The sequence below is a fragment of the Lactuca serriola genome, chromosome 5 (genome assembly GCF_051521515.1).
Source record: "Lactuca serriola cultivar US96UC23 chromosome 5, Lser_US96UC23_V15, whole genome shotgun sequence".
NCBI lineage: Eukaryota > Viridiplantae > Streptophyta > Magnoliopsida > Asterales > Asteraceae > Lactuca > Lactuca serriola.
Window position 1 is genome coordinate 316,350,174 of NC_136412.1, and position 27,687 is coordinate 316,377,860.

General features: G+C 33.1%; 2 protein-coding genes across 3 annotated transcripts; one reads left to right on the forward strand and one right to left on the reverse strand.

Annotated features, from left to right (window-relative positions):
- Positions 1-19,866: 19,866 nt before the first annotated feature.
- On the reverse strand, positions 19,867-23,054 carry SEC15A (exocyst complex component sec15A). 2 transcript variants are annotated; one of them, XM_079003294.1, is made up of 2 exons: positions 22,900-23,054; positions 19,867-22,384 (listed from the first exon to the last, which is right to left on the reverse strand). In XM_079003294.1, exon 2 carries the CDS (start codon positions 22,366-22,368, stop codon positions 20,005-20,007), a length of 2,364 nt encoding a protein of 787 aa, XP_078859420.1. In that variant the 5' UTR covers positions 22,369-22,384; positions 22,900-23,054; the 3' UTR covers positions 19,867-20,004. The 2 variants fall into 2 exon arrangements, with proteins under 2 accessions (XP_078859420.1, XP_078859419.1); XM_079003293.1 differs by having other exon boundaries at positions 19,867-22,400.
- Positions 23,055-24,622: 1,568 nt separating this feature from the next.
- On the forward strand, positions 24,623-26,068 carry PPD6 (thylakoid lumenal protein (Mog1/PsbP/DUF1795-like photosystem II reaction center PsbP family protein)). Its single transcript, XM_079003295.1, has 3 exons — positions 24,623-25,020; positions 25,315-25,631; positions 25,746-26,068. Exons 1-3 carry the CDS (start codon positions 24,720-24,722, stop codon positions 25,914-25,916), a joined length of 789 nt encoding a protein of 262 aa, XP_078859421.1. The 5' UTR covers positions 24,623-24,719; the 3' UTR covers positions 25,917-26,068.
- Positions 26,069-27,687: the final 1,619 nt, after the last annotated feature.

Below are 27,687 nucleotides of genomic sequence, written 5' to 3' on the forward strand. Positions count from 1 at the left end.
GAAGATTATTTATAAGGATTAATCTTAAAAAAGTTGTAGTATACGTCACGAGGTTTCCGTGCATATAAAGAACGCCAAAATCCGAGTTATAACGAAGAAGTTATGACCTGTCGAAGTTTCGCGACAGAACCGACACGACCCAGCGCGACCTAGCGCGATGTAAATAGTGAATTTAAGGTAGATATATATCTATCCTTAGTGATCTAAACGATATTCGAAGATGTCTTCGATATTAGTCCAACGATAAAAAGACAGACGAAAACGGAGTTCAGATGAAGGAGTTATGAATTTCGAACGGAGTTTTCCTGTCCCGGCCTACTAAACATAATATATAAGTAATATATTTATAATATATTAAAAATAAAGTCAAAATTTTCCAATGAAGTCTAAACGAGAGTTGTAGAGCATAATCTCACCTACGCGTCGATATAAATAATGTCGAAAACGGAGTTCGTATGCGAAAGTTATGAATTTCTGAAGTTCGGGGCGCGAAACCCCAAAACTGTCAGATACCACGACGTGGCAAGCAGTGCCACGACGCGGAAAGTCTTATGACACCTCCGGGAGTCCCCCAGATGCAACTTGAGATGACGCATGCATTGACGACCAAACCCACGACGTGGAAAAAGGTGTCACGACGTGGCAAGGGCAGATTTTGCCCTATAAATAGATTTGAAGGGCCAGCCGAGTTTGGTTGCTCATTCTCTCATCTCTCTCCCATATTACATCGTTTTACGTGCAATTTTAACCCCCCGAAGCCCCGGTATCACCCCGAGACCCGAAGCAAGTCCCGAAGCCCGAAGATCCCAAGAAGAAAAGAGTTTCCGAGCCGAAGCTCTGCCCGCGAGAAACCCGGTGTGTGAAGTGATCCCGGTTTCACCGAAGAATACTACCATTGCAAGCCGTAGTGCTGTCTGATCATCTTCTGATCAAGTGAGTGTGTGGTTACTTTCTTCTAACACATAAGTATGAAGTATTTGCTACGAAATACGTGCTATGTGTTTATATATTGTTGTTTATTTGAGATATTGGTGGAATGGATGAACTATATAGGTTTTAATGAGTTAAACTGTATATGTATTTTATATCTACAAATATGTTGGGTAGGACATGGGTAGATGAGATCCGTGAGTATGGATCAGATCAAGAGATTAGTTTTAGATCCGTGAGTATGGATTAGACCAAGAGGTTAGTTTTAGATCCGGGAGTATGGATCAGGTAAAGAGATAAAACTTGTTATTAGTCTGGGAGTATGGATTAAGACTAAGTTAATTGTCCCTAGTCCAGGAGTATGGATCGGGCACAGTTATAGATCCGGGAGTATGGATCAGATCAGGATTAGGGTATAGTTAATTGTCCCTATTCCGGGAGTATGGAACGGGTACAATTATTGATCCAGGAGTATGGATCAGATCATGAGGTTGGTTTTAGATCCGTGAGTATGGATCAGGGGAAAAGGTTAGTTTTAGATTCGTGAGTATGGGTCACATGAAAAGGTTAGTTTTAGATCCGTGAGTATGGATCGGGTGAAGAGGATAGTTTTAGATCCGTGAGTAGGGATCAGGTAAAGAGGAAAATTTTAGATACGAGAGTTTAGATCGTGTCGTTGTAAGGATCGATGGGGTGGGATAAGAGTTGCCTTTATGTGGTGAAATTGTACAAGTTTGAATGTTCTATATTTATAAATATATGATATAAAACTGTGGGATGAAAACACTATATGCTCACCGGGCTCCCAAGCCTGACCCACTCAGTTTTCTTTGTATCACAGGTATCGATACGAAAACATATTTCACAGAGAGATTTAAAGGAGATATAAATCATTAGTGTAATTAAATGTAAGTTCTGTTTATGCTTATATGTCTATATCGGAACATGACATCTCGAGGTTTTATTATTAAATGAAAATACATGCTCTTTGAGAAATGTTTTGATAAGTTACTATCATATCTTGTTTTGGGAACAAATTCTGCAACGTTTTCTTTAAAAGATTACTCTGATTTTAAAAACAAAGCATAAACAAATCGGTCTTTTCTGGCTATGAAATTGGGGATGTCACAGTTGGTATCAGAGCATTAGTTTAAGCGAACTAGGAAATTGTAGGAAATTTCTAGACTTAAACTTAGAATGCTAAGTAATGATTGTGAGGAGTGTGTCTAAAATATGTTAGGTAGTACACCTAAATTGACACAAGCACTAGTTTATTTTAGGAATGATGTCTAATATGCTTTTATGTGCTAAATGTTTTGTGTGATAGCTATATTAATGCTATTATTTGTTCGGATCTATGGTCTGTTGCCGACCGGATCTGGAAACCTTATGTGTTTAGGATTCTAAGTGTATGGTTACGATATTAGAACTAGCATGTAAACGTTTCGGAGTAATAAGGATGATTTAATTATCTATCGTGATTGAGGATCTGAATTCACCTTATTTGGTGTGAAGATCAAAAATGGTAAGAACCAGAAATGGAGTTGGAAATGTGAACGAATATAGGAATCAACCACCAGTGATTGAGCAAGCACCTGTTGTAGCAGCAGCACCAAAGCCAATGACGATGGCTGGGGTGCAAGCGATGACACAGATGATGTTGGATCGCCAAATGGAGGAGACAAGGCGATTACTCCAACATAATCGTGAGGAAGTGTCACTTCAAGTGGAAGAGCCTGAAGTGAATAGAGGGCATTCGGAGGGAGGTAACTACAGTGGGACTATTGGACAAGCAGAACCCCCAGTGGTAGAAAGGAATGACCCGAAAAGGGAAATAAACAGGGATGGGCGTATGTATAAGAATTTCTTGTGTGCCAAACCCCCAAGTCTTTCCTGGAGCCCAAAGCCTGTAGAGATTATGGACTGGATCTCCAAAATGGAGATGGTGTTTGAAAGTTGCGATTGTAGCAACAAACAGAAGACTGTCTTTGCAGTTAGACATCTGAAGACTAGAGTCTTGAGCTGGTGGAAGTTACTAGTAGATATGATGCCCCAAGGGGAAGCACTAAGGATGTCATGGGAATCATTCCTGGAGCAGTTAAAGATGCAGTACTGCTCAGAGATAGATCTGATTGATCTGAACAATGAATTCCAAAACCTGAAGAAAGGTAAATTGAGCATTGATGATTATTCTACGACATTTACCGAAAAGATGAAGTTATTTCCATACTTAGTGCCAAATGAACTCTCAAAAATTGAGAGGTTCGCAAATGGACTGCCTGTCAACTTTGGCCCAACGGTCAAGATGGCAACTACTTTGAAGACAGCAGTTCGAGCAGCTAGAAATGTGGAGACCCAGTTAAAGGAAAAGGGTCTGGAGAGAATCGAGGTGGGCAAGAAAAGAAAGATTAAAGGATCTTCAAGGTCCGATTCGAAGAAGCTCGAAGAAGGAGCACAATGGTGTGACAAGTGCAAAAGGAAGCACATTGGGGAATGCTCTAAAGAAATGACCTGCTTCAAATACGGGAAGACTGGTCATTACACCAGCAAATGCCCAAACAAAAGAGAAGCCTGCTTTAAGTGTGGTGAAGAAGGAAACTTCAAACAAAACTGCCCAGGAAGGGAAGAGATTACAAAGCCAAATGTGCTTCCAAAGCCAAAGGCAAGAGCATTTCAAATGATCCTTGATGAAGCAGATGGCAATGCAAGGAATTAGGAATAAGGATTTTATATCTAAAGATCAAGTTATAAAGTAGCGATATGAAAGGTAACATGTGGTGTAGCCTATTAGAGGCATAGTATAGGGTGAGCTTGAACTTTTGTGTAATAGTTTCAAGGAATTAATATAAACCCTAGTTTTGTTATATGGTGTGTTGAATGATTGTCTGATTTTCTTGTATGGTGACTTGGTCGACTGCGGGACAATACTTGGGACGAGTATGAGTAGGTGTGAAAGGTAGTAGATGCATATACTACCGGAAGCACAGGACTCACACTAGGATCAGGGAAAGTCACAAGGTTACCAAGAAGCTAGTAATTGATTCCGTTTTGTTCAAGTGTGTCATTACCCTTGTTTCGGTAGTGACTAGTAAGATGGTTGTTATTCCGACCCTAGTGGTCATATCAAATTGAGTCCGACTACGAGGAGTTTGTTACGTGGTTCATAGAACCAATTTCGAGGTAGCATCTGACTCAAGTCAGAAGATTGAAATCAAAGCGATTGATAGTATCGCGCTCGTTAAAAAAAAAGGAGTTTTGTAGCTAGGAATGCTACATGTTAAAAATGTGATTATATTACATTAGAATATGAAGGAAGGTATATTCCATTCTGGAATTTGACTCTAAGAGACTTGAGTCTAAGCATTGCATCATACGATGAGACGTCATTAGAACATGACCCATCGATCTATTGGAATAGATGAATGAAAGAACTTATCCTAAGAAGAAGAAGGAGTCCTCAATAAGGATTTATTTTTTTACTCGGAAGTTATGATTGAAAGTACAACATAGTACGATAAGCAGATGCAAGATTGGGCATCGTCTGCGGTCAAGAAATCCATAGAGTTAAATACTCTTTCGAGGAAACATAGAAGTTACGGTTATTACCTAGGATGAATAGATAACGTGTGGAATCATTATGCAAGCCCTATTTCTTTGATGATTCCAGGACGTAATCATCCTAAGGGGGAGATAATTGTAACGCCCGTAGATCCGGGCTAGTCAATTTAGAGACGATAAGCATCAAAAATGACTTTTTGATGGAAGATTATTTAGAAGGATTAATCTTAACCAAGTTTTAGTATATGTCACAAGGTTTCCGTGCATATAAAGAACGCCAAAATCCAAGTTATAACGAAGAAGATATGACATGTCGAAGTTTCACGACAGAACCGGTACGACCCAGCACGACGTAAATAGTGAATTTAAGGTATATATATATATATATATATATATATATATATATATATATATATATATATATCCTTAGTGATATAAACGAGAGTCGAAGATGTCTTCTATAGTATTCCAACGATAAAAAGACAGACGAAAACGGAGTTCAGATGAAGGAGTTATGAATATCGAACGGAGTTTTCCTGTCCTGGCCTACTAAAGATAATATATAAGTAATATATTTATAATATATTAAAAATAAAGTCAAAATTATCCAATGGAGTCTAAACGAGATTTGTAGATCATAAGCTCACCTACGCGTCGATATAAAGAACATCGAAAACGGAGTTCGTATGCGAAAGTTATGAATTTCTGAAGTTCGGGGCGCGAAACCCCAAAACTGTCAGATACCACGACGTGGCAAATCTTCTGACACCTCCGGGAGTCCCCCAGATGAAACTTGAGATGACGCATGCAATGACGACCAAGCCCACGATGTGGAAAAAGGTGCCACGATGTGGCAAGGGCAGATTTTGCCATATAAATAGATTTGAAGGGCCAGCCGAGTTTGGTTGCTCATTCTCTCATCTCTCTCCTATATTACATCGTTTTACGTGCAATTTTAACCCCCCGAAGCCCCGGTATCACCCCGAGACCTGAAGCAAGTCCCGAAACCCGAAGATCCTGAGAAGAAAAGAGTTTCCAAGCCGAAGCTCTACCCGCGATAAACTCGGTGTGTGAAGTGATCCCGGTTTCACCGAAGAATACTACCATTGCAAGCCGTAGTGTTGTCCGATCATCTTCTGATCAAGTGAGTGTGTGGTTACTTTCTTCTAACACATAAGTATGAAGTATTTGCTACGAAATACGTGCTATGTGTTTATATATTGTTGTTTATTTGAGATATTGGTGGAATGGATGAACTATATAGGTTTTAATGAGTTAAACTGTATATGTATTTTATATCTACAAATATGTTGGGTAGGACATGGGTAGATGAGATCCGTGAGTATGGATCAGATCAAGAGATTAGTTTTAGATCCGTGAGTATGGATTAGACCAAGAGGTTAGTTTTAGATCCGGGAGTATGGATCAGGTAAAGAGATAAAACTTGTTATTAGTCCGGGAGTATGGATTAAGACTAAGTTAATTGTCCCTAGTCCGGGAGTATGGATTGGGCACAGTTATAGATCTGGGAGTATGGATCAGATCAGGATTAGGGTATAGTTAATTGTCCCTATTCCGGGAGTATGGAATGGGTACAATTATTGATCTGGGAGTATGGATCAGATCATGAGGTTAGTTTTAGATCCGTGAGTATGGATCAGGGGAAAAGGTTAGTTTTAGATCCATGAGTATGGGTCACGTGAAAAGGTTAGTTTTAGATCCGTGAGTATGGATTGTGTCACACCCCAAAACCGGAACGGCGGAAACGTTCGGGGGTGGAGGACGTCATGTCAAGTATCACGAGATATGTATATGGTAAGCAAGTAATGAACAACCATTTCATTTAGAAAGAAAGTGTTTACAATGTGTGTGTTCACAAAACATAGAAGTCATAAACAAATAACAAAACAAGACTTAAAGCTATAATGCTCCATCTTCTAAATTCCCAGCACGAGCACCTGTCTAATAGTCTCCTGAGAATACAAGTTATTTGAAAGATTCGATCATCAATTTAAGCTGGTGAGTTCATAAGATTTTAGTGATGTGAGTAAGCTATAAAATGTGGTTGAAAATGTATATGTAAAAGTGATGTAAGCTGTAAGTTCTGTTTTGAAAAGTTCGTCTGTTCCTCTAGAAAATCCTATATTTCCTACCTGAATGAAAGTTAAGTAAAATGACACTACAAGCCTTTCTATGGGTACTAAGTGGGTACAAGTTATATATACTCAGAGTAAACAAACAATCGATTGTGCGCATCTGCCCCAAGCTCACAACCCAACGGGGAACAGAAAGTAAGGCAGATAGCACACATTCCATTGGTTGTTAGATCGTTGTCATATATAACCCTTGTGTATTCACTTGTTACTCATGGAGTTATTTGTAATGGTTCCTTTATATCTAATGAAGAGTTCTTTTAAGAAAACCTATATTCCTTATAGTAAAATAATGACTACGGTGACTACTTTTATAATAGCTTTGTTTATACTGCTATATATAATATGATATCGGGTAGAAAGTTAACTGGGTGAATCTGCCCTAAGCCCACAATCCAACGGGAACAAGAAGTAAGGCGGAAAACACACATTTAACTATCTATTGGATATTAGTTTTATATATAAACATGGTGTATAAACTAAGGTGTTATAGAGTTACTCACCTAAAGTCTCTAAAACTGTATTGGCTTAATAAAATGGATTAAGCCCTTATCTGGGAAATCTCTAGTTTTGTATACCAAAAGTACTGGCTTTGAAAAGTAAGTTTTGTACTAGAAAAACCATGCGTTGACTCTGTGTCCTATGACCTGATCCATACCTGGTACCCTTATGATGACTTAATGTATACTAAGCATAGATATATATAGATTCGGGTAGATAATAGATTGGGTGACCTCATTCCAAGCCCACATCCAATGGGAACAGGAAATGAAGCGAAGAGCACACATCCTATTAGCTGTCGGAATCTATTAGTATATATGTATCCTATAGTGTATACTTTAAGGAATCATAAAGCTAGCATTATGATCCTAACCTTTAATCGTAGCCTTCTACCAAGGCATCTTCTGTTCTGTGTTAAACCCGACTGTTCCTTTGTCAAATGTAAAAGTATATTCTCCCTAGTTTATAACTATCTTGACTAGAAAATAGATCAACTTTCAAGTGGTACTAACACTTTATGAAAGTAATGGGAAAAGTAAGTACACAGGTGTCGTTTATAATGACATGCGGATGTACTAATAACCTAAAACATATTTGTTTTATTACGGTCATAATGTGAAAGCTAGAACCCCTACTAAACGCTCTCATGTAAAGAGATTAAGGGAACCAAACGCGACCCCATCAATTTCTTGCAAGCCGTGTAATTCACATTAAAGTTATATGATCATGTATACCCAATATAACTATCACTAATGCGTTAGTGATTCATTGGTATAATGAGATCCTGTTTGTGTGTTCTCATGCTATAGCAACTTAACTTGTTTGTTATGTTCTGTTCTGGTATTGTTTGATTCTCTTCACTGTTTGTTCTGTTATGGTTTTGTTTGATTCTCTTCACTGTTTGTTCTGTTATGGTATTGTTTGATTCTCTTCACGGTTTGTTCTGTTATGGTATTGATACTTTGTGTGCTTCATTGTACTAGAAGTAATGAATAGCATTCTCCTAAACTATACCTATAATAGTTTACTAATGCTCTACTTGGACTATTACTGAAAAGACTTGTTTATCTACTAAGTTATGCTTGTACTTTAAAAACGGAGTTTTGTATAACTATAAAGTAACATAAGTAACATTTTGAAAGATGTTTAACAAAAAACATTTACACAACTATCATTGTGTTCAACCTGTATTTCCCCCCCTTAAAACAGTTAAAATAGTTAAAAGATTCATTACGGGGTATGAACTCACCCGATGTAGGGGATTCAAACGGGTATGCGTGTAAGGATGAGAAGTTCCACGAATGAAGTCCCAAGACACAATAAGTCCTAAATGATATATAAGGACACATATTGACATGAATATAGTGTTTATAAACAACTATATGAAAGGAAACACCTTCCGGGACTAGGAAAGACCTTGACCAAGTGTTCGAATCACATGTGATTCAACAAAGGAAGGTAGAATGGCACTCACATGAGTTTACTACCATGGGTTTACGGCCCAAGGGAGTTTACGGCCGTAAACTCATGGCTACTCATGTGTAAGTGCAAGTTTGAAGGCTATAGATGTTTTAGGGACCTTAGCTCTACCCTAGGATGAGGAAGACCACTTTCTTTGAAGCTTTTGGGGTGTTCACGGACCTAATGAGTTTACAACCGTAAACTCAAGGCCATTTATGTTTATGAGGGTTGTTTAGGGTCCTAAAAGTCCTAGTGAAGCATCCTAACTTCAAGTCTAAGCCTTAGGAAGTATTTGTGACATCAAAACACCCCTAACTTGAGTTTTCGGCCCATGGACCATATTGGCATGTGTTTGCGGCCGTAATCACCTATGGGTGATGGTATTTTGATTGCTTTAAGTCCGAAACACATCAAGGTAAAGTGCTAGGCTAGTCTCTAGGCTCAAGGAAGGAATTTGGGGCATCTTTGCACCATAAAAGGGATTTCACGGCCCAAGAACATCCTTGGCCGTGAACTCTCTTCTAACCCTTGTTTCTTGATGTTTCTAAGGTCTAGACATGTAAAGGGTAGTTCTATGTTTGTTTCCAAGGTCTATAGGGACATAGGGCACACTTTTGGCCTCATTTTTAGTGTTCACGGTCCAAGAGGATCTTGGGCCGTGAACACCTTTTCCTTGGGATTTATGGATGATTTCCATGTTATCTAGGCATGTAATACCCTTTAATACACTCTAGGGTTGAAGTACTTACAATTAGGGGTGAACGGTTGAAGATCCGTGGGAGAGAAAAGGGAGTTTTCTCTAGTTGGAAATGTAAGACATGAACCAAAAATGGCTAAGTCTTACTTATATAGCCCTGAGGGTTTTCGGTCCCAATACCATTTTTGGACCGTAATATTCCAAACTCTTGAAGTTTTGGGCACCTATTGCTACATAATAAACCCTAGGGTATCCTCTCTCCTGATATCTTCTGAAGCACTAACTTTAAAACACTCAAACTTATCCCAAAAGCTTGAAAGTTAGCAGAAACAGATTTGACTTCAATTGCAGTGGATGGTTTTACCGAATGGAAATTTTTGGGTTGCCACAGATCGGGTGAAGAGGATAGTTTTAGATCCGTGAGTAGGGATCAGGTAAAGAGGAAAATTTTAGATATGAGAGTTTAGATCGTGTCGTTGTAAGGATCGATGGGGTGGGATAAGAGTTTCCTTTATGTGGTGAAATTGTACAAGTTTGAATGTTCTATATTTATAAATATATGATATAACATTGTGGGATGAAAACCCTATATGCTCACCAGGCTCCCAAGCCTGACCCACTCAGTTTTCTTTGTATCACAGGTATCGATACGAAGACATATTTCACAGAGAGATTTAAAGGAGATATAAATCATTAGTGTAATTAAATGTAAGTTATGTTTATGCTTATATGTTTGTATCGGAACATGACATCCCGAGGTTTTATTATTAAATAAAAATACATGTTCTTTGAGAAATGTTTTGATAAGTTATTATCATATCTTGTTTTGGGAACAAATTTCGCAACCGTTTTCTTTAAAAGATTACTCTGATTTTAAAAACAAAGCATAAACAAATCGGTCTTTTCTGGCCGTGAAATTGGGGATGTCACAGTGTCCCATATGGTAAAACATATCGATGAGTGTAGTATTAGAAATTGATTTTGGATCCACGAGTCCATCTGATGAAGCAAACCCTAAAATTCTACAAAAACGGGATTTGGAGATCGAGGTTTTCTGAGAAGTTGCCTCGAAGTGAATAACTCCCTCGGATTGACTGTAGTTGGTAGACAAATAAGCCTTAGAGAAATGGATAAAAGGAACTGATTATGCCATGGTTAAAGCTTGAGCTAGTGGCTAGAACCGTAAGCATTCGATCATCAACCTTAGGACTTCATTGTAGCGAGATGAATCAATATCGAGAATAAGATTTTAGTTTTGCTTGACATTGAGCATGATGGCCGATGCAGATTGTTCAGCGAATGAAGCAGTTTCAGATGATCATGTCATGTTGCCTTGAGGAAGACGATGAATAGTAGAGAGAAAAGGGGTTTTCTCCTTAAGAGTTTTGAATACTTTTTGAGTGGTGAGAGAAATCAAACCGTCGAAAACCATTTTATACGTCAGTGATAAGTGGTGACAGAAATCCGTCATTTCACATTCCTATATCCCGGTAAATCAGCCTTGAAAATCATGACAACTGTATGTGTCTGACAGTGCTGTAACCGACACGCATGTTGTCAGGAAATTCAAAAGCCATGCCTGTTTTGAAATCTTATCTCCAATAAACCGTCATCTCGATATTGACACATTTGGAACAATCAACCAATCCACCAGTGTTGTAACAAAGACCTGTTCTCAGATTGAAAGCAACCACTCAGAATTAGAACAAGACTTGGAAAAATCACAAAGTTTTTTGTGCAAGGGTGTGCCAAAGATAAAAAAAAATAAAGCAAATAATTTTTTTAGGGATTCTGTGATGTCAAATAAAATTGACATGAAAATTAAATGGATCCCGGGCAACGATCTCTTCCTTTTGAGTCAAGAGAGACTCAGAAGTGCTAGTGTGGTATCCTGTTGAATTACGATCACCTATTTGTTGAGAAATAGTGAAAGACTTCTTTTAAATAAGCTATAATGTGGTTTCATCTTCAATCAAATTCCGAAACTCAACATAAGTCTGAAGATTTGAGAGAAATATTTGTCTGACCAGTGTAGCCACAATAACAAGTAAGCTTCGAATATTATTTAAGTGACTAGATACAATGAAAATCTCAAGAAAAATAAAAACATTTTTCTTTTGGTATGAAATGTCTTGGGTCTAGAACATTTCATTAAGATCGTTCAAAAAGAAAAAATGAGATTTCATACTTGTAATGGTACAAACCAAAAAGGTTGTATGTGTCAATTACATGGTGAAAATATCTAGAACATTTGATTATTCACCGTTAATTCAGAAATAGGTTTCGCATTTTGGGGTCTCACTCAAAATCGTGGTTATAACGACTTCAAGATTATAAACACAAATTTTGTGTAACCATAAACCTCAATGGTAGTTGTTGAGAGTCTCAACGGTTACATTTAGGAATACGAAATTGATGGAGAAATTGTAGATTAGTTCCGAAAAAGAAAATGTACATATGCTATAAATGAATGACAAAACAGTCAACTCTTAACTCAAGGTGAAAAGAGTAAGGTAACTCGATGACCTATGTGAATAAATAGTCTAATTGGGAAGAAACGATCGGAATGAAAGTTTCATTAATTTGAACTCTCTTGACTTAATTACGAATAAGGGCATCCATATTTTTATATAGACAGGTAGTACATTTGAAAATTAATGATCGGGCTACCATGTAAAAAAAATTATAATCAACACAATAGAAAAAAAAAAAAAAAAAAAAAAAAAAAATTCATAAAACAAGGTTATCTTGGTATTAAAATATCATATAATCTTTTTTGTTGTGTCTCGAGGAAGATTAATCAACGACATAAAAAAAATAAAAAGATATACAATTTTTTCAAAACAATGTTAGCTTGCCATTAAAAAATCGTATTTTTTTTGGATGTGTTCCAAAGTCACTTTCCCGTTTATATTGTATAATAACTTTAATGGTTTCAACCCATGAAACATGTGTACTATATATTCTATGTTATGATTAATATGTTATCATGGTTATATATTCTATGTTATGATTAATATGTTATCATGGTTATACTTGTTTCGGGAATGAATACAAGTAGATTAATAAATTGATCTGGTGTAATCTGTAATTTATTTTTTGTTTAAATATGTAATCATTGGATACAATCATTCATTAAGATACTAAGGCCAGATGGAATGATGTCATTGAAACCGTTCCTTTCTATGCCACGTAGATGTCAACTTATATATATATATATATATATATATATATATATATATATATATATATATATATATATATATATATATATATAATTTGAAACCAAAAGATGAAAGTGAGAAAATAGTTAGGAGAGAAAAGAAAAGAAAAAGAAAAAAAGATAATTTGTTGAGAGAGGAGAAAGAAAACAAGTAAAAAATGAGAGAGAGAGAGAGAGAGAGAGAGAGAGAGAGAGAGAGAGAGAGAGTGCTGGAAGGCCGCAATGCGGCCTAGACCGCACCCAGGGACGATATGCATGATTATGTGGCGGGTGGAATACGGCCTAGAGCGCACCCACTCCCTCTGATCTAAAGCATCGCCGACGGAGTATGGTAGATGATATGAAAGCAGGTAAAATGGAGTGTTATGAGAATGGTAGGGAATCTAAAGACCGTAAAGTGATATAGTGGTTCCATTATCCATATATGTAGTGAGCTCATATTTTTTTATAAATATTTAAGGAAATTCATTAATAAATAAAATAAATAAAAATTTTATTATTTATTTATCTATGGATATATCATGTATGCGAAAAATAATAATTTTTTATTTATATTATAAAAATAATAGCAATAATAATGTGAAAATAAAAAATAATAAAATAAATAATCTAACCAAATAGATGACATGGTATATTAAATGAAAATTACATTACGAAAAACATAACATTTAATTAAAACAAAAGTTTAAATAATATTTAAAACTTAATAGGTAATGTTATGAAATTATCAAAATAAAAATAATTTGTAGATATCGGAGTTATTAATTATTTTAATCTTAGGTTATGTAACTTTTACGTTAGTTTTTGATGTATTTTTAATGTTTATTTTTTAATTAAGTATTAAGTATTTTTTGTTTTTGTACTCTTTTTAGTTTTTTTAGTTAATGCATTTGTAAAGGGTATTACGTCTCGTTCCTGAGTTTAACAAAAGAAAAGAAGAGAAAAGAAAAGAAAGTCGTGAGAGAAAAGAAGAGAAATGAACAGAAAATAAAATTTTCTTTTATATTCCCGAGTTGAAGAGAAGTGGAAGGAAAATGTTTCATTTTGTTCTTACTTTCTAAATCCTCCCAAATCGGAAGGAAAGTTAGAAGGAAAAGTGATCTTCCTATTTCCCTCCACTTCCTTCCACTTTCATCTTTTAATGAAACTCGGGAACACCAATGTCTTTTATTTTCTTCTCATTTCATTTCTTTTCTCTAGTTGAGTTGAACTCGGGAACGAGATGTTAGGGATCTAATCCGACAAGGAGAAGAGACGTGAGAGAAAATAAAAGTTGGAAGTTTTAATAATAGTGAAATTAGAAAATGAAAGTAAAGAGAACATAGGGGTCATGGGCAGATCCAATGTAGAGCCCGGGGTAGCCCGGGATACCCATCAAAATTTTTTTCGGTAGTGTAATTCTTTTTAGCAAAATTTCGTTTTATATAGTGTATATATATGTTTCCCTTCACTTATAAACCCAAACAAACATGTGGTCTGTTGGATAAGGCGCTAACATATTGAAGTACAGGTTTAAGGATCAAATCTCCCTCCTTACATGTTCTTTGTTTACATTTTATTTTTATTTTCCCGGTTATCCTATCTCACATCACCAAACACATGTAAATTTAGCCAATTTCGTCTATTATATTAATATGTTATCTTCATGCTTCATTTGATATCTACTTTTATTCTCACATCGATTCAAGTATCAAAAGATACTTCAACTTCATGTTTATATAACATGACTTTAGGTTATGTAAGGATTCGATTAAGGTTTAGGTTTAAAACCGAAACCGAAGTACCTCGAAAAAAAATTAGGTCATCCGAAATTTTTTTGGGATACTCCTTTACTTTGAATCTGGCTCCGCCACTGATAGGGGTAAATTTGTCTTTTTCAGACACTTAACGTCACTTTTCTAACAGAGTCCATCGTAACCAACAATGAAAAAAAAAATCAAACTAAGTGGATCATCCATATAAAAATTGTCAGAAGGGTTATTCATGGCACTTTTTGTGAGACCATTTATATAATTTTATGTAATTATTATTAACAACCGGCTAAACAATTAGTGATATAAAAAATTATATGCAAACCTATAAAAATAATTTATGTGGTTTACTAAGAGCCACAGACTGTCTGTTAATTTTTTTTTGACAAACTTAGTCTCTATGGTTTCCAAAACTTGTATGAATGATTTTTCTTGTTGACATCGTTATTGTTCATCTGTTAGTATGAGGGTATTTTAGTTTTTTCAAGCAGCAAGGACTTGGTTTGTAACTATGGATAAACCATAGGGACCATTTATGAAAAAAAAAATTATATTTTATGTTATGAGTTTGTGCCTCTTCCATCCATTTATTTTTTAAAATATCACTTTGAAATTTAAAAAAGGTTATCTTCACCCGTCTATTTTCTAAATTTTTGTGTTTATCCCCGTATTATATACAATTTGATTTTTATTAATAACTTCTGTTCGTTAACCTAAAAAAATTATTTTTATGTGTTTATTTTTATATATTTGTCGGTATAATTTAAGTTGATCAACGTGTCGACTTTAATTTAAAATTTTCTTTCGTTAATTTAAAAAAAAAAGTTACATGGTTTTTTTGTAGTTTTTTTATATGTTTTTTTGTTGAACTTTATGTACGTTTCTTACGTATGAAATGAATCATATATAATAGCTTTCATTTGTTAATTTTTTAAAAAAAAATTACATCAAAACATAGAAAAACTCGAATATAATACATTTTTTAAGCTAACGAACAAACATTATTATATGTGACCTGAATGATACGTGGAATGTACATAAAACTAAGCACAATAATGTTAAATAAATAAATAAATAAAAACATCGAAACTTAGACAAACTCAAATACAATACGTTTTTTAAAATAAACAAACAAAAGTTATTATATGTGATACATCTCATACGTTGGAAAAGCACATAAAGTTAAACACAAAAACAGGAAGAAAAAAACTACGCCGAAACGTAGACAAACTCGAATTTTAACTGTCAAGTTTATAAAAAACCATGTAATCTTTTTTGAAAAAAGTTAATGAAAGAAAGTTCTAAATTAAAATCGAAATGTTGACCATCTTGAATTATACGGACAAATATATAAAAATAAACACGTAAAAATATTTCTTTTAGGTTAACAAACAGAAGTTATAAATAAAAATCAAATTATATATAATACAAAGTTAAATGAAAATTTAGAAAATAGAAAGGTGAAAGTAATATTTTTTAAAGTTCAAAGTGAAGGGTTCAAAAGTGATATTTTAAAAACTAAAGGGGTGGAAAAGTCACAAATTCATAAGCATAAAATATTTTAAAAAAAAAATACATAAATGGTTCTTATGGTTTACCAATAACCACAAACTCACTCCCTATTACTTGAAAAGACCAAAATATTCTCACACTAACAAATAAACAGTAACTGCGTCAGCAAAAAGAGTCATTCACGCAAGTTTTGAAAACCACAATGAGCATGTTCATCAAAAAAATTTAACAAGGATTTTGTTTGTAACCTTTGATAAACCACAAGGACTATTTTTGTAGTTTTGTCAAAATTATATACTCCTTTCATCTCATATTAATAGTTCACTAGGTGTGAGACTCGAGTACTATACGGGTTTATTAAAAATAAAAGTTTGATATCATTGTATAAATATTAAATATTAAAAAAAAAATACTTTTACATAAATGTGAACGATAAAATGAATATGTAATTAATTCAATCTATCTGACCTATATTATATAGCATATCGAATTTTTCTTGAAATTTAAGATGTACATGCTTGATAACTTAATGTATAAATATGTTATGCACAAATCAATCATCTTTTCATGAACAAAAACTAATTATAGTAAAAATAATCAATGAAAATATTTAAAGAATGAACATCAATTAAATTTTGTTTCTTTTTTAATGTAAGCATGATGTTTGTCCAAAGGTTGGACATGAAATTTCTCTAACATATCAGTTATAAAATTTGTAGCCATTGAAATAGTAAAATAACATTTTCTAAAAAAATAACATTCGTCCAAAAAGTAATAATTGTCGTCGCCGCTTTGGTCGGGTGCACACCTAGTACTAATAAAAAAAACTATTAGCATATTTTAAATTAACTTTCGAAATAAATACAAACGAAATAATGAATAAGTAGTTATTGAATCTATACTCATAAAAAAAAATTATTGACATAATGTAAATAGTTGTTATGAATCAAAAATTTCAAATATTTCTTTGAAGATGGTGTTCTTTTTCATAATTATTTATAAAATTTGAATAAATAATAAATTTGTTAGAATTCAAATTAAAAGTCCAAAAAAATTAAATGTATGATTTGAATTCAAATATATCATCAAATACACGACATTAATTGTGTCATTAGAACATCCATTTGAATTCAAATATATTTGTAAATTAATAAACATTTAAATAGAATGAATACTTTACATATATAATAGTAGACTCATTAATTAGTGGAATTGATTATTGATTAATTATACATACTTATAAAACTAGCATTTTTCCTTGAACCTCATGCATTTGAAACCCCCGTAAAAATTTGCAAACACCTCATGCATTTGAAACCTCCTATTTTAATGAATATCACTCAAAATCTCTTAATAATGATTAATAATTCAAAGGTTTTATAACTTATATAATATATTTAATAAACAATTAATGGATACTCTACTATAAAAAGGTCAATCTTTTTTAGTAGACATACAAATACAAATCACATACAAAATTCACAAAGAAAACAAGTTTAAAGTTTTTTTTGTTGGTTTGAGGGATTTGAACAATTTTTCGAGCCCTGTTATTATGTTGAAGTTTTTAATTTGTAAGTTTGTTATATACTAATTATTTTTTTGTATTTTCTTGATTTAAGTATTCTTTTAAGAATATTATTGTATGTTGTGGTTGAAATTTTCATGTAAATTAGATTAGATTCATATTATCGATCATATGTTACGGAAGGTGATATATATAATATTTAATTAACTATTGTATACATGTTTGTATGTTTATTTTGATTCAAAACAATAATTAATTAAAAAACATGGATATGTCATATTTTATCCATGTAAGCATTTTTTAAAATGCAAATTGTCTATCTTATCACTTTATAATTTTAGTATATGTTTAACATTATAATTATAATAATGAGTGTTTTTTAAAAGTTTCTTTCACTTATTAATAATAACAAGTGGTTTTAAAATTAATAAGCAATAATTATAAATAATAAAATCAAATTACATAGATATGTCATATTATCTATGCAGGTCTCTTTTGAAATATAAATTGTCTATCTTATGACTTTATTATTTAGTGTATGTTTCACATTTTAATAATAATATTAAGTGTTTCTTAAAAATCTTCTTTAACTTATTAATAATAAGTGGTTTAAAATTAATGAATAACAATTTTAAATGATAATAACATCAAATTTTAAATTACATTTAGCTATAAATAAATTGTATTATAAATGAACATCATTATTGAAATTAGAAAATAATTGCATAAGTAAAAATATATTTAATCAATAATAATAATTGTTTAAAATAATACTAAATAAATAATTATATTTAATTCTATTAATGAGGAATGTAGGTTGATATCAATGAATATTATTTTTCAAAATAATAGAGATTATATATATATATATATATATATATATATATATATATATATATATATATTAATATAAAAATATTATCTCAAAGTTAATGTCAATAACATAAACATTTTAAACATATATTTTTCAATATTTTAACAATATATTTTTAATCTTCGTTGCGCAACGCGCAGGAATTCGTCTAGTAAAAATAATAAAGATACCACATAATGACATGTGAATTTAAATAATTGTAAAATCTCATATAATGACATGTGACAAAAGCATTGAGAAAGTGACAAGTGAAAAAAAAAAAAAAAAAAAAAAAAAAAAAAACCCTTCATTTATTAGAGAGGATGTTTTCTTTTTGGGTTGTCCCAAAATAATAATCTACTTCTAAAAATAATTATGTCTTTTACCATAATACCCGTCATTATTAGTTAAATTACCATGAAATTAAATACAACTACCATGAAATTAAATACAATAAAAGTGTAAAATTGTCATTTCATTTAATAAAATTAATGATAATTAATTTTCCTTAATCTGTGTTGTTTTTTTCTGTGGACAATTATTTTAGAACGAAAGGAGTATAATTTAAACCAAGTGGATCATCCATATAAAAAATTGTCAGAATGATTATTCATAAAAAATTATTAACAACAAAATGTTTGCTTGTTAATTGTTATAAATACTTTTTGGAGTATTAAAGATACCCCAGGCCCAATTCATGGGATTCAAAAACCTTCCCTGAAAATCTGAAATGACAATTCATAATAGGGTCCCGTGTGTAACATCTATGGTATCCCTTTACAAGTTTTTTTTAGTAAGGATGGTTTTAGTCTTATTGGCAAAAAAAAAAACTTGGAACCCCAATGAAAGTTGATTCGTATACAACTTGTATGTGTGATTATGGACGTTTGCTTATTGAAATGTCGGTAAAAGAGAATTGGAAACAAGAAACAAAAATCAAAGCCATCACCACCATCCTACTCTTGGGAAAGCCAAAGAGATGTGACCAATGCATGCGGCCCCTCCTACTATTCCAAACCCGATTAAGACCTTAGTGTTGGTAACGGAACAACTAGTTTCTTTTTCTTAATTAGGTGGTGTTTGTTTTTTATAAAAAATCTCTTCAAAACATTTATCGTTCTGCGGCACAGCACTTTTTGTCCTGCAGCAGTTTGTTTTTCGGAAGTTTTCAGAGCTGAAAACCTTTGCCCGTGTGCTGATTGGGGAAACACTTGATTTAGATGTATTATTTATTTTATCTTCCTAGTCTTGATTTATCTCCCTTAACTTTAGTTTTGTTTTCCTCACTCTCATCACTTTTACTACTTTTTTTGTTTTTTATCGTACTTCCTGAGGGATGGTCCTCTTTACTGGAAAAAAAAAAAAACATTCTAACATAAATCTATTTTGTAATAAGGGGTCAAGTTATAGTGGTTTTTTTACTTCAATAATAAAAATAAAAAAATAAAAAAAAAAATAAAAAAAAAAACAGTCCGTTTAGGTATTAACCAATCTTTTCAAAATAATGGACAATTCAGGAAGTTATTGCTATGCATCCACTTAAGTCACGTTTTATAGATATAAGCAAAAAAAAATGTATATATAGAGAAAGATAGAGGAGATGTACCAAAATTATGGATCTATAAGTGTTGGTGTACTTATGCCATCAGAGCTTTAAGAATACTTCATCATTATTAGTAAAAATGTAGAATAAGAACAGATAGAGGTAGAACATAGGATGAACTAGATAATTAGACAAGTAATTTATCGTCCATAAAAACATATTAAAAAAAAAAGAATAAACAAAAGAAAAACGGGCTTATTCTACTACACTCCAAGCAAAACTTTTGAAATATTTCTCTCAATTGAAATCCTTCAATCTTCTTTTTAACACGTCCATTGACTTCATACGATTACTCTGTTTAGCACCTCTCTTAGAAAGGCTCCCAAACAAACCATCAGGTGAATCTTTATACTTCTCACAAATAATCACCAGTTTCTTGTAATCCAATGAGTTGTAATTCCTCATTCGTATCACTGGATTCATAAAGTTCTCAGGTTGACTACTCAACAAAAGATTTATCAATTGTCTCATTTCCAACAAACACCCTCTAAAACTACCTTCTTTATAAATCTCACTTAATCCAGTACTATGAAACCTCTCATCTGCAAACTCCTCCAAAGTTTTAAAATCATTATTAATCCCCATCACACAATTCGCAGTGAACCTCTTTAAAGAATCACTAAGAAGCGTGTTCACAAAACAATTGTTAATATGCTCAAGGGCCCCACTCCCAATTTTATACATAACATCCAAAGGTAAAACCTGCTGAGCTGTCGACAAAAGCGTATCAAGATACATAACAACCTCATTCATATACTCGCTTTTATGTTGCGCCACGTCATCGATAATCCAATTAACTTTCTCCATAAGCGACAAATACTCGGTCAACTTATGGTTGACCAAGTTCACAAGAGCAACATAAGATTTCTCCCTTGTATTTTTCAAAACATTTTTTGCATTTAAAGTAGTTTGAGGCCTTGCAATCATTCGAGTAGGAACCCCACATTGTTTAGCTGCAGTTTGAAGAAAATAATCACATGCTCTTTCAAGAAACGATATATTAGCAGCAATCTGCATAGCTTGAGAAACTCCAGTGTTACTACTTTTAATGGTGGAAAGTATGACATCATTCAACACATCAATCAACAACTTGTCAAGATACTTTCTTGCAAAGTCAAAGAAATTGGTTTGACCACCATACGACAAGTAATTAACCGAATCTTTTATAAAAGATCTGATTATTCGACAACAATCAGGGACCATAGATGAAAAAGGCGCCACATAAGGAAACCCTGGCATTATCTCAGATGTCTGAAGATGAAAACAAAGAACATTAGTTGAATATTCAGACTCCTTCAAAACCATTTGTTTACAATCATCATCATTAACTGCATCTTTGATCTGTTGTCGACATTCCACCAAAAGAAGTTCGTGATATTTATCACGTGAATTAGTCAAAGCATCGAGAATATACCCGACATCATAACCATATTGTCTGAGAGTTGCACCAAGAAGGGTAACATAGTCTTTTACCAAAAGAAGATGACTTGCAGTGTCCATATGAGAAAACTGATACTCCAAATTTTCAGTCACTTTCGATACAGCTGTTTCCCACATTGCTTGAACTTGACTAGGTGATAACAAATCGCCAGCTGTCCTAAGAACACGATCCTCAACGATGAAATAGCCTGCGATTTGTGCTAAATAAGTTTGGTGGGATGAAAGAAAGTGTTGTACAGATGAGACTTGAAGATCTGAATTGAGTTGCAACATTCGGTTTTTGAAATAGTATTCACGAAACTGATCACGGATTCCAAGACACACATGGATGTAATACGCGCGATATAAAGGCATAAGATTGATCTTCAAAACAGAATTATCATCAATTTCTTCAACATCTAATGAATAAGTGAAATCTCCAAGACCTAAACAGCTTTCTTCTTCTGCTTTCTTTTGTCTTGCAAGCATGTCTTCGTTTCTTTGACGTGAAGAAGAAGCAAATCCAATTGCTTTTTGACCGATTTCTTTAGAGGTCCCACGAATATGAACAAGCCATTCGTTGATTTCGCCACATACTTTTTTCTCAATGTGGTTTTTGATAACTGGGACTCGTTTTTCCACTAGGTTTTTGAGCGTTTTAACAGGGATTACCTTCATGTAATTTTCCTCTATCTGATGAATGGCTTTCAGAGCAGGGTAAAACTGTCCATCAGCTACGTATTTGTTACACTTTATACAAAGATCCAACACTTCAACGCACATTCGTGACATTTTAACAGCTTCTGTAACATTCTTTTTGATGGAATAAGATTCAAGAAGGTCTTCAAGTCTTAAAAGTAATGCACTTCCTATTTCTTGTAACCTGAAATTATCACTTGCAAGCTCGCTTTTTAACTCCTCTGCATCAACGAGGACACCACGAAGCTCATCAACTGCAACAATGAATTCTTCATAGTGGAGCTTACAGAGTTCTTCAATCTCAACTTCTTTCTTTTTCACAACGTGTTTTAGTTGGAGAACAAGAGTTTCAGGCTTTCCCATCTCAAATGAATGCCTTACCATTGGTGCTAAATCCTCACCATTGCCTATCAATGTCATGAGGATTGAATCTTCAACTGTTTCCCCATTTTCTGTAACGTTTCTTGATTTTTTTGCGTTCATTGTTACACTCAACACCCTGCAGAAATATGAACCTGTGAAAATGATGACGAAAAGAAAACCAATAATGTTAATTAACTAAAAGTAGAAGACAATGAACTAAAACTGTTAAACAGTTCGCTATATATTTAAACCAAGACACTCAAATATGGAATCAGTGACCTTTGGTACGCATGAACGTCTCAAAATGATATTCAGTCATTAATTCAAACGCTTTCCACTGTTATTGAAAGCAAATCAAGCAAAGATGGAAACCTAATACAAATACTAACTCAACAATTTTACGTCTTCAGAGATTTTCAGACGCTTCATAACGTACAAATAATAAGAAACAAAATCAGCAAATCCAATAGCAAGAACAGAACGAAATCATGAACTGAAATGAGTACGCCAGCGAATCTGATATCACCATCACAGAAGTGAGAAATTTGTAAATTTAGTAAACCTAAATGCGGTCTACATTGACGAATACGTTAAATCATTAACGGAAACCTCAAGAGACTCGAAAAGATTGATTGAAATGGAGGAACTTACCGCAAATTGTTGTGTTGATCGAGAAAAGAAAATTCGTTCGATTGAGAAACAATTTCAAACAACCAAAACCTCCTACAGGACGATGATCACAATATTCGCCCTTGGAAATGCCCGCTGTGTTTGAACCTTTACCATTTTCTGGTGTTCATTGTTTTTAGGGCAAACTACAAAAATTCCCCCTGTTTGCTTCCCTTTTTAAATAACAAATATTTGTTTAATTTTACAAAGTTTATTTTTTTTTTATTAAAATATTCAAGTTTAATTTACTTTAACCAAAAGGTTTCTAGTCTAATAGTATTCGGTGTTGTCATTTCCGAACGGAATAATTTAGAAGTAGTTTAATATTAATATTTTTCATTTAAAATAAAAAAAGTTTAATTTACTTTACAAAAGTTTATAAATTTTTTCATTAACTTTTATTCAACAAAAAGTTATTATCATCCAACTTTTTCTTATCCAACATATTCTAGAAATTTGAAAAACTTCATCTATAAAATTAGTAATATGGGTTCCACTTTTACTTTTATTTTAGGGGTCTTGTATGGTAATGAATTATCATTTTTATATATATTTAGCATATTTTTTTGATAAAATTTACCATTAAACTCATATTTATTGTTTAAGAAATATCATTTTGACCAACTATTGTAGATCAAGTCGGTTTATCTATTTAATAAAAATCATTAAAATCATTTTTTTTTAAAACATTATTAAACTCACAGTTTTGTACATGTTTTATCATTAAACTAACTTTTGTACACATTTATTCACTTTTAACTTTTCCGATCATCATCAATTTTCAGTTATTTTCTTTGGCCAACACGACAAGATATACATACACCCAGACATTTATCATCATAAAACATAAAACATTGTCGGAGAACCCTAAATAGACCACAATGAAGCTTCACAATCATACTTACCTCTGGTATGTTTGGTGGAAACTACCAGAGACACCAACATTAGAGACAACAACACTGTTTCTCTCTCACTATTAGTCATGTTTTTTATATGCATCACACATAAAATATTCAAGAGTCTACCTTTTACAGAGTTCATTGAGATCCATAGAAGAATTAGATTGAGATTCAATCACTCTCTGATTCACTGTGTACCGACGAACCCAATAGGAAAACCAATCATTGCAAAAACACAACTTGATTGTTCTTTGTCGGATAATAGGAGAAGATGTTTGTTGTTGGAGGTGGATAACGGTGGTGAGAGTGGATGGTGGTGGCCGAAGATGATGATCGATGCATAGTTGAATATTGTTGATCCTATAGTCATTTGGTTCGCTATTAAAAGAAAAGGCATGCATCTACTCCCTCTATTAATATCTCTCCACAAGAACGATTTGATCGAGTCTCGAGAGAAACAGACACAACTTAACTAAAACGTTCATCTGGCCATCCTTCCGCATCATCATATGACGACGAGAGGGATGATACGAGGATATCCTGATCGATTGAGGAAGATTTGTACATTGTATAAAAAATAGAGTAAATTGTACATAAAAAAAAAATAACCTGTAATATTCGATGGACGATGATAATAATAGATTCTAAAGAACTCGCAAAAATTTAATGATAAGTTATATACGAAATAAATAATTAAATATATACAAAAAAAATAATACTTACTAACCTAAAAAGTCGTTCTCCTTTTATTTTTACAAAAACTTCAAATAAAAAACTTTGTATTTTGCCTAAATTTTCAATCCCAATAATACGAACGGGTGGCGGTCCAGAGAACGACCATTAAAAAACCTCATCCAAAACCTGATTAAAGCGGGAGACCTCTCTCTCGATCTCTCTTCAACCATGGCTTCCGCTTCGGTTTCATCACTATCCTCCATTTTCTCTTCTTCAAAACCTATTTCTTCTAACAAACCTACACTCATAGACTCTCCATCATTTCATCAATATCCTGCGAGAAGACAATTCCTCAAAGGATTGTCTCTGTTAGTACCATTAACCACCATAATCCCGTTGCATTCACCTTCACCTTCTCAGGCCAAAACCAAAGAGATAGAGGTTGGCACCTATCTACCGCAGTCGACTTCTGATCCTAATTTCGTTCTCTTTCAAGCCTCTTCTAAAGACACTCCAGCTCTTCGTGCAGGTAAAATTTCAGTTCTTGATTGCGATTTTAACCTTATCAATCTCTAATCTGAATGAAAATGTATATATTAAATCCAATCTTCGAAATATTTATGATCAGATACCTTTACATGTAGTAGTTATCATTTTTTAGTTGTTGATTTTCTATTTAAGATAACCAATTAGACGCCCCTATTTTTGGGACTAGAATGTATAATAAGAATCATCTTGAATGTTATCTACTATAATCTTTATTTTAAGATTTGTAGCTTCTGCATTTCTATTATAGTAAAATTTTGATTTTAGTTGTGCGCAGGAAATGTTCAGCCATACCAGTTTGTCCTTCCACCAACTTGGAAACAATTGCGAATTGCTAACATACTTTCTGGAAACTACTGTCAACCCAAATGTGCAGAACCTTGGATAGAGGTGAAATTTGAAAACGAAAAACAGGGTAAAGTTCAAGTAGTGGCTTCACCTTTGGTGCGTTTGACCAATAAACCAAATGCAACAATTGAAGATATTGGGAGCCCTGAAAGAGTTATTGCCTCTCTTGGCCAGTTTGTTACTGGAAATAGTTATGACTCAGATGAACTACTTGAAACTTCTATTGAGAAGATCGGAGATCAAACGGTACAATCTGTTCTGTCATGTTCTGTACTGTCATGTTTTGTACTGTCTTGTTCTGTCATCTTCTGTACTGTCTTGTTTTGTTCTGTCTGTGTAACACTGTTGTTATATTTGCAGTATTATAGGTATGTGTTGGAGACTCCATTTGCATTGACTGGTTCACACAACATTGCAAAGGCTACAGCAAAGGGAAACACTGTGATCTTATTTGTGGCTAGTGCTAGTGATAAACAGTGGCCAACTTCTCAAAAGACTTTGAAAGCTATAGTAGATTCCTTCCATGTCTAATCCTTTTTCTACATGTAATTATATCCTAATATCCATCTGGTCTTCCTTGATTCTTTTGTTTACATGGTATAACCATAGACTTTTTTGTATAAAAAACATTTTGTGTGCTTAATTAATAGAGCCAAATAATGGGAGCAAGTTGTTGCCTGAAATTGTTTTGTGAATGTTTGTGTGGATTCTAAGCTTTGCTACTCGAATCTAAGTTTAGTATTGTAAGCTATGTATGCGTGTTTCTTTTTTTGACTTAATGCAGAAAGAACGATTCAGTAAAGAGAGATGTGAATTAATGGAGTTTGTTCAGTCATCCACTTGGAAGAAAAAGAAGAAGACAACTAATTAGAGTGCAATAGAAATTTGAAAGACATTAAATAATTAATCAAGTAATAAACTTATATATAGGTTACAAAAATAATATTGTATTAAGATACAATACCAAAGAAATGGTATCTTGTCAAAACATTTAATTCTTTCTTGTGAAAACAACATGGCTTCTACTTCTTGGAAAGTTAACACGATTAATTTTGAAATCATCACTTCCACCAAATTGACAACCTTCATCTTCATCAATCTTCCCCATAATACCAACGCTCCGACTATGCAACCCGTTATTCATTCGGGTCGACCCATGATCTAACCCTTTTTGCCTTAAGAACTCAGACTCGACCTTTTTAGCCAAACCCCTTTGTGAGGCAATTCTCATTAACTCTACGAGATCCTTATCACCACTACTCAATCTACTTGAGCTCACACTAAAGCTTCTAGGCAAAGTGGCGACATTGACTCCCATTGACTCTAATTGGTTGGCCCATTTAGACATCATTTTCACATAAAAATCTCCAATTTTGTTAAAAAATCTCAATGGGGAACAAGACCATTGTCTATTCTTGTTTTCTTTGCTAATGGTCACCTTCATCTTAGAGGGGAAGTGTTGTGAATATTGAAGTTGTGTAGGATGATGAATGCTTAAAATGAAATAATATATATATATATATATATATATATATATATATATATATATATATATATATATATATATATATATATATATATATTGTGTTTTTTCTTAGAGTGCTGCCCTTTGTTTTGTGTAAATGCTGTATTGGGCATCTTGGACTCGATTAATAGATCCGTTTGGAAACTAAAAAAACATAGTCCTAATGAATCTAATCTAAGATCTTTAAATTGTCGTCTATTAATGACTTAAAACAAGGCAAAATTGAAGTTTAGTTGATTCTTGTGTTGTATTTACTTATTTGTGCCTATATGACTTATGCAGGCCATTTCTTCTATGTCTTTTACTCTTTGGCCCATTGCCACATCATAACAAAGTTGGTTAGTTAAGGGTATGTATTGTAGTCTGTAGGATAAAATAATAATAGATCATCAGTGGATGACCAATTAATATTTAACCGACTTTTAAGTTTCATTGTTATAGCTTACAGGTTCAACTTTCAAGGCCCCTTTTCTTTATTTTTATTTGTTTTTCTTTTCATTAAGTCCATAATTGATAAAATACACTGAATTTATAATGATATGTGTATGAATAAAATATTATACGTGGATAAAATGTTATATACAGAGAAACTATTGTACGCGGATAAAACGTTATATACAGAAAAAATATTTATTTTTAAACCTATGTAAGTCTGAACATTAATAAATGATTATTTTATTTTTCTATTTAGAAGAATCAAATAACAAATGACTGTTTGTTTAGTAATTAGGATAAAGTAGAAATTTGTATATGACCGTATCAATAAATGTTTCGAAA

Coding starts and splice junctions, on each gene's coding strand:
- SEC15A (XM_079003294.1), bottom strand. CDS start 22,368: ATGAACGCAAAAAAATCAAGAAACGTTACAGAAAATGGGGAAACAGTT.
- PPD6 (XM_079003295.1), top strand. CDS start 24,720: ATGGCTTCCGCTTCGGTTTCATCACTATCCTCCATTTTCTCTTCTTCA. Junction 25,021..25,314: donor CACTCCAGCTCTTCGTGCAG/GTAAAATTTCAG, acceptor AGTTGTGCGCAG/GAAATGTTCAGCCATACCAG. Junction 25,632..25,745: donor AGAAGATCGGAGATCAAACG/GTACAATCTGTT, acceptor TTATATTTGCAG/TATTATAGGTATGTGTTGGA.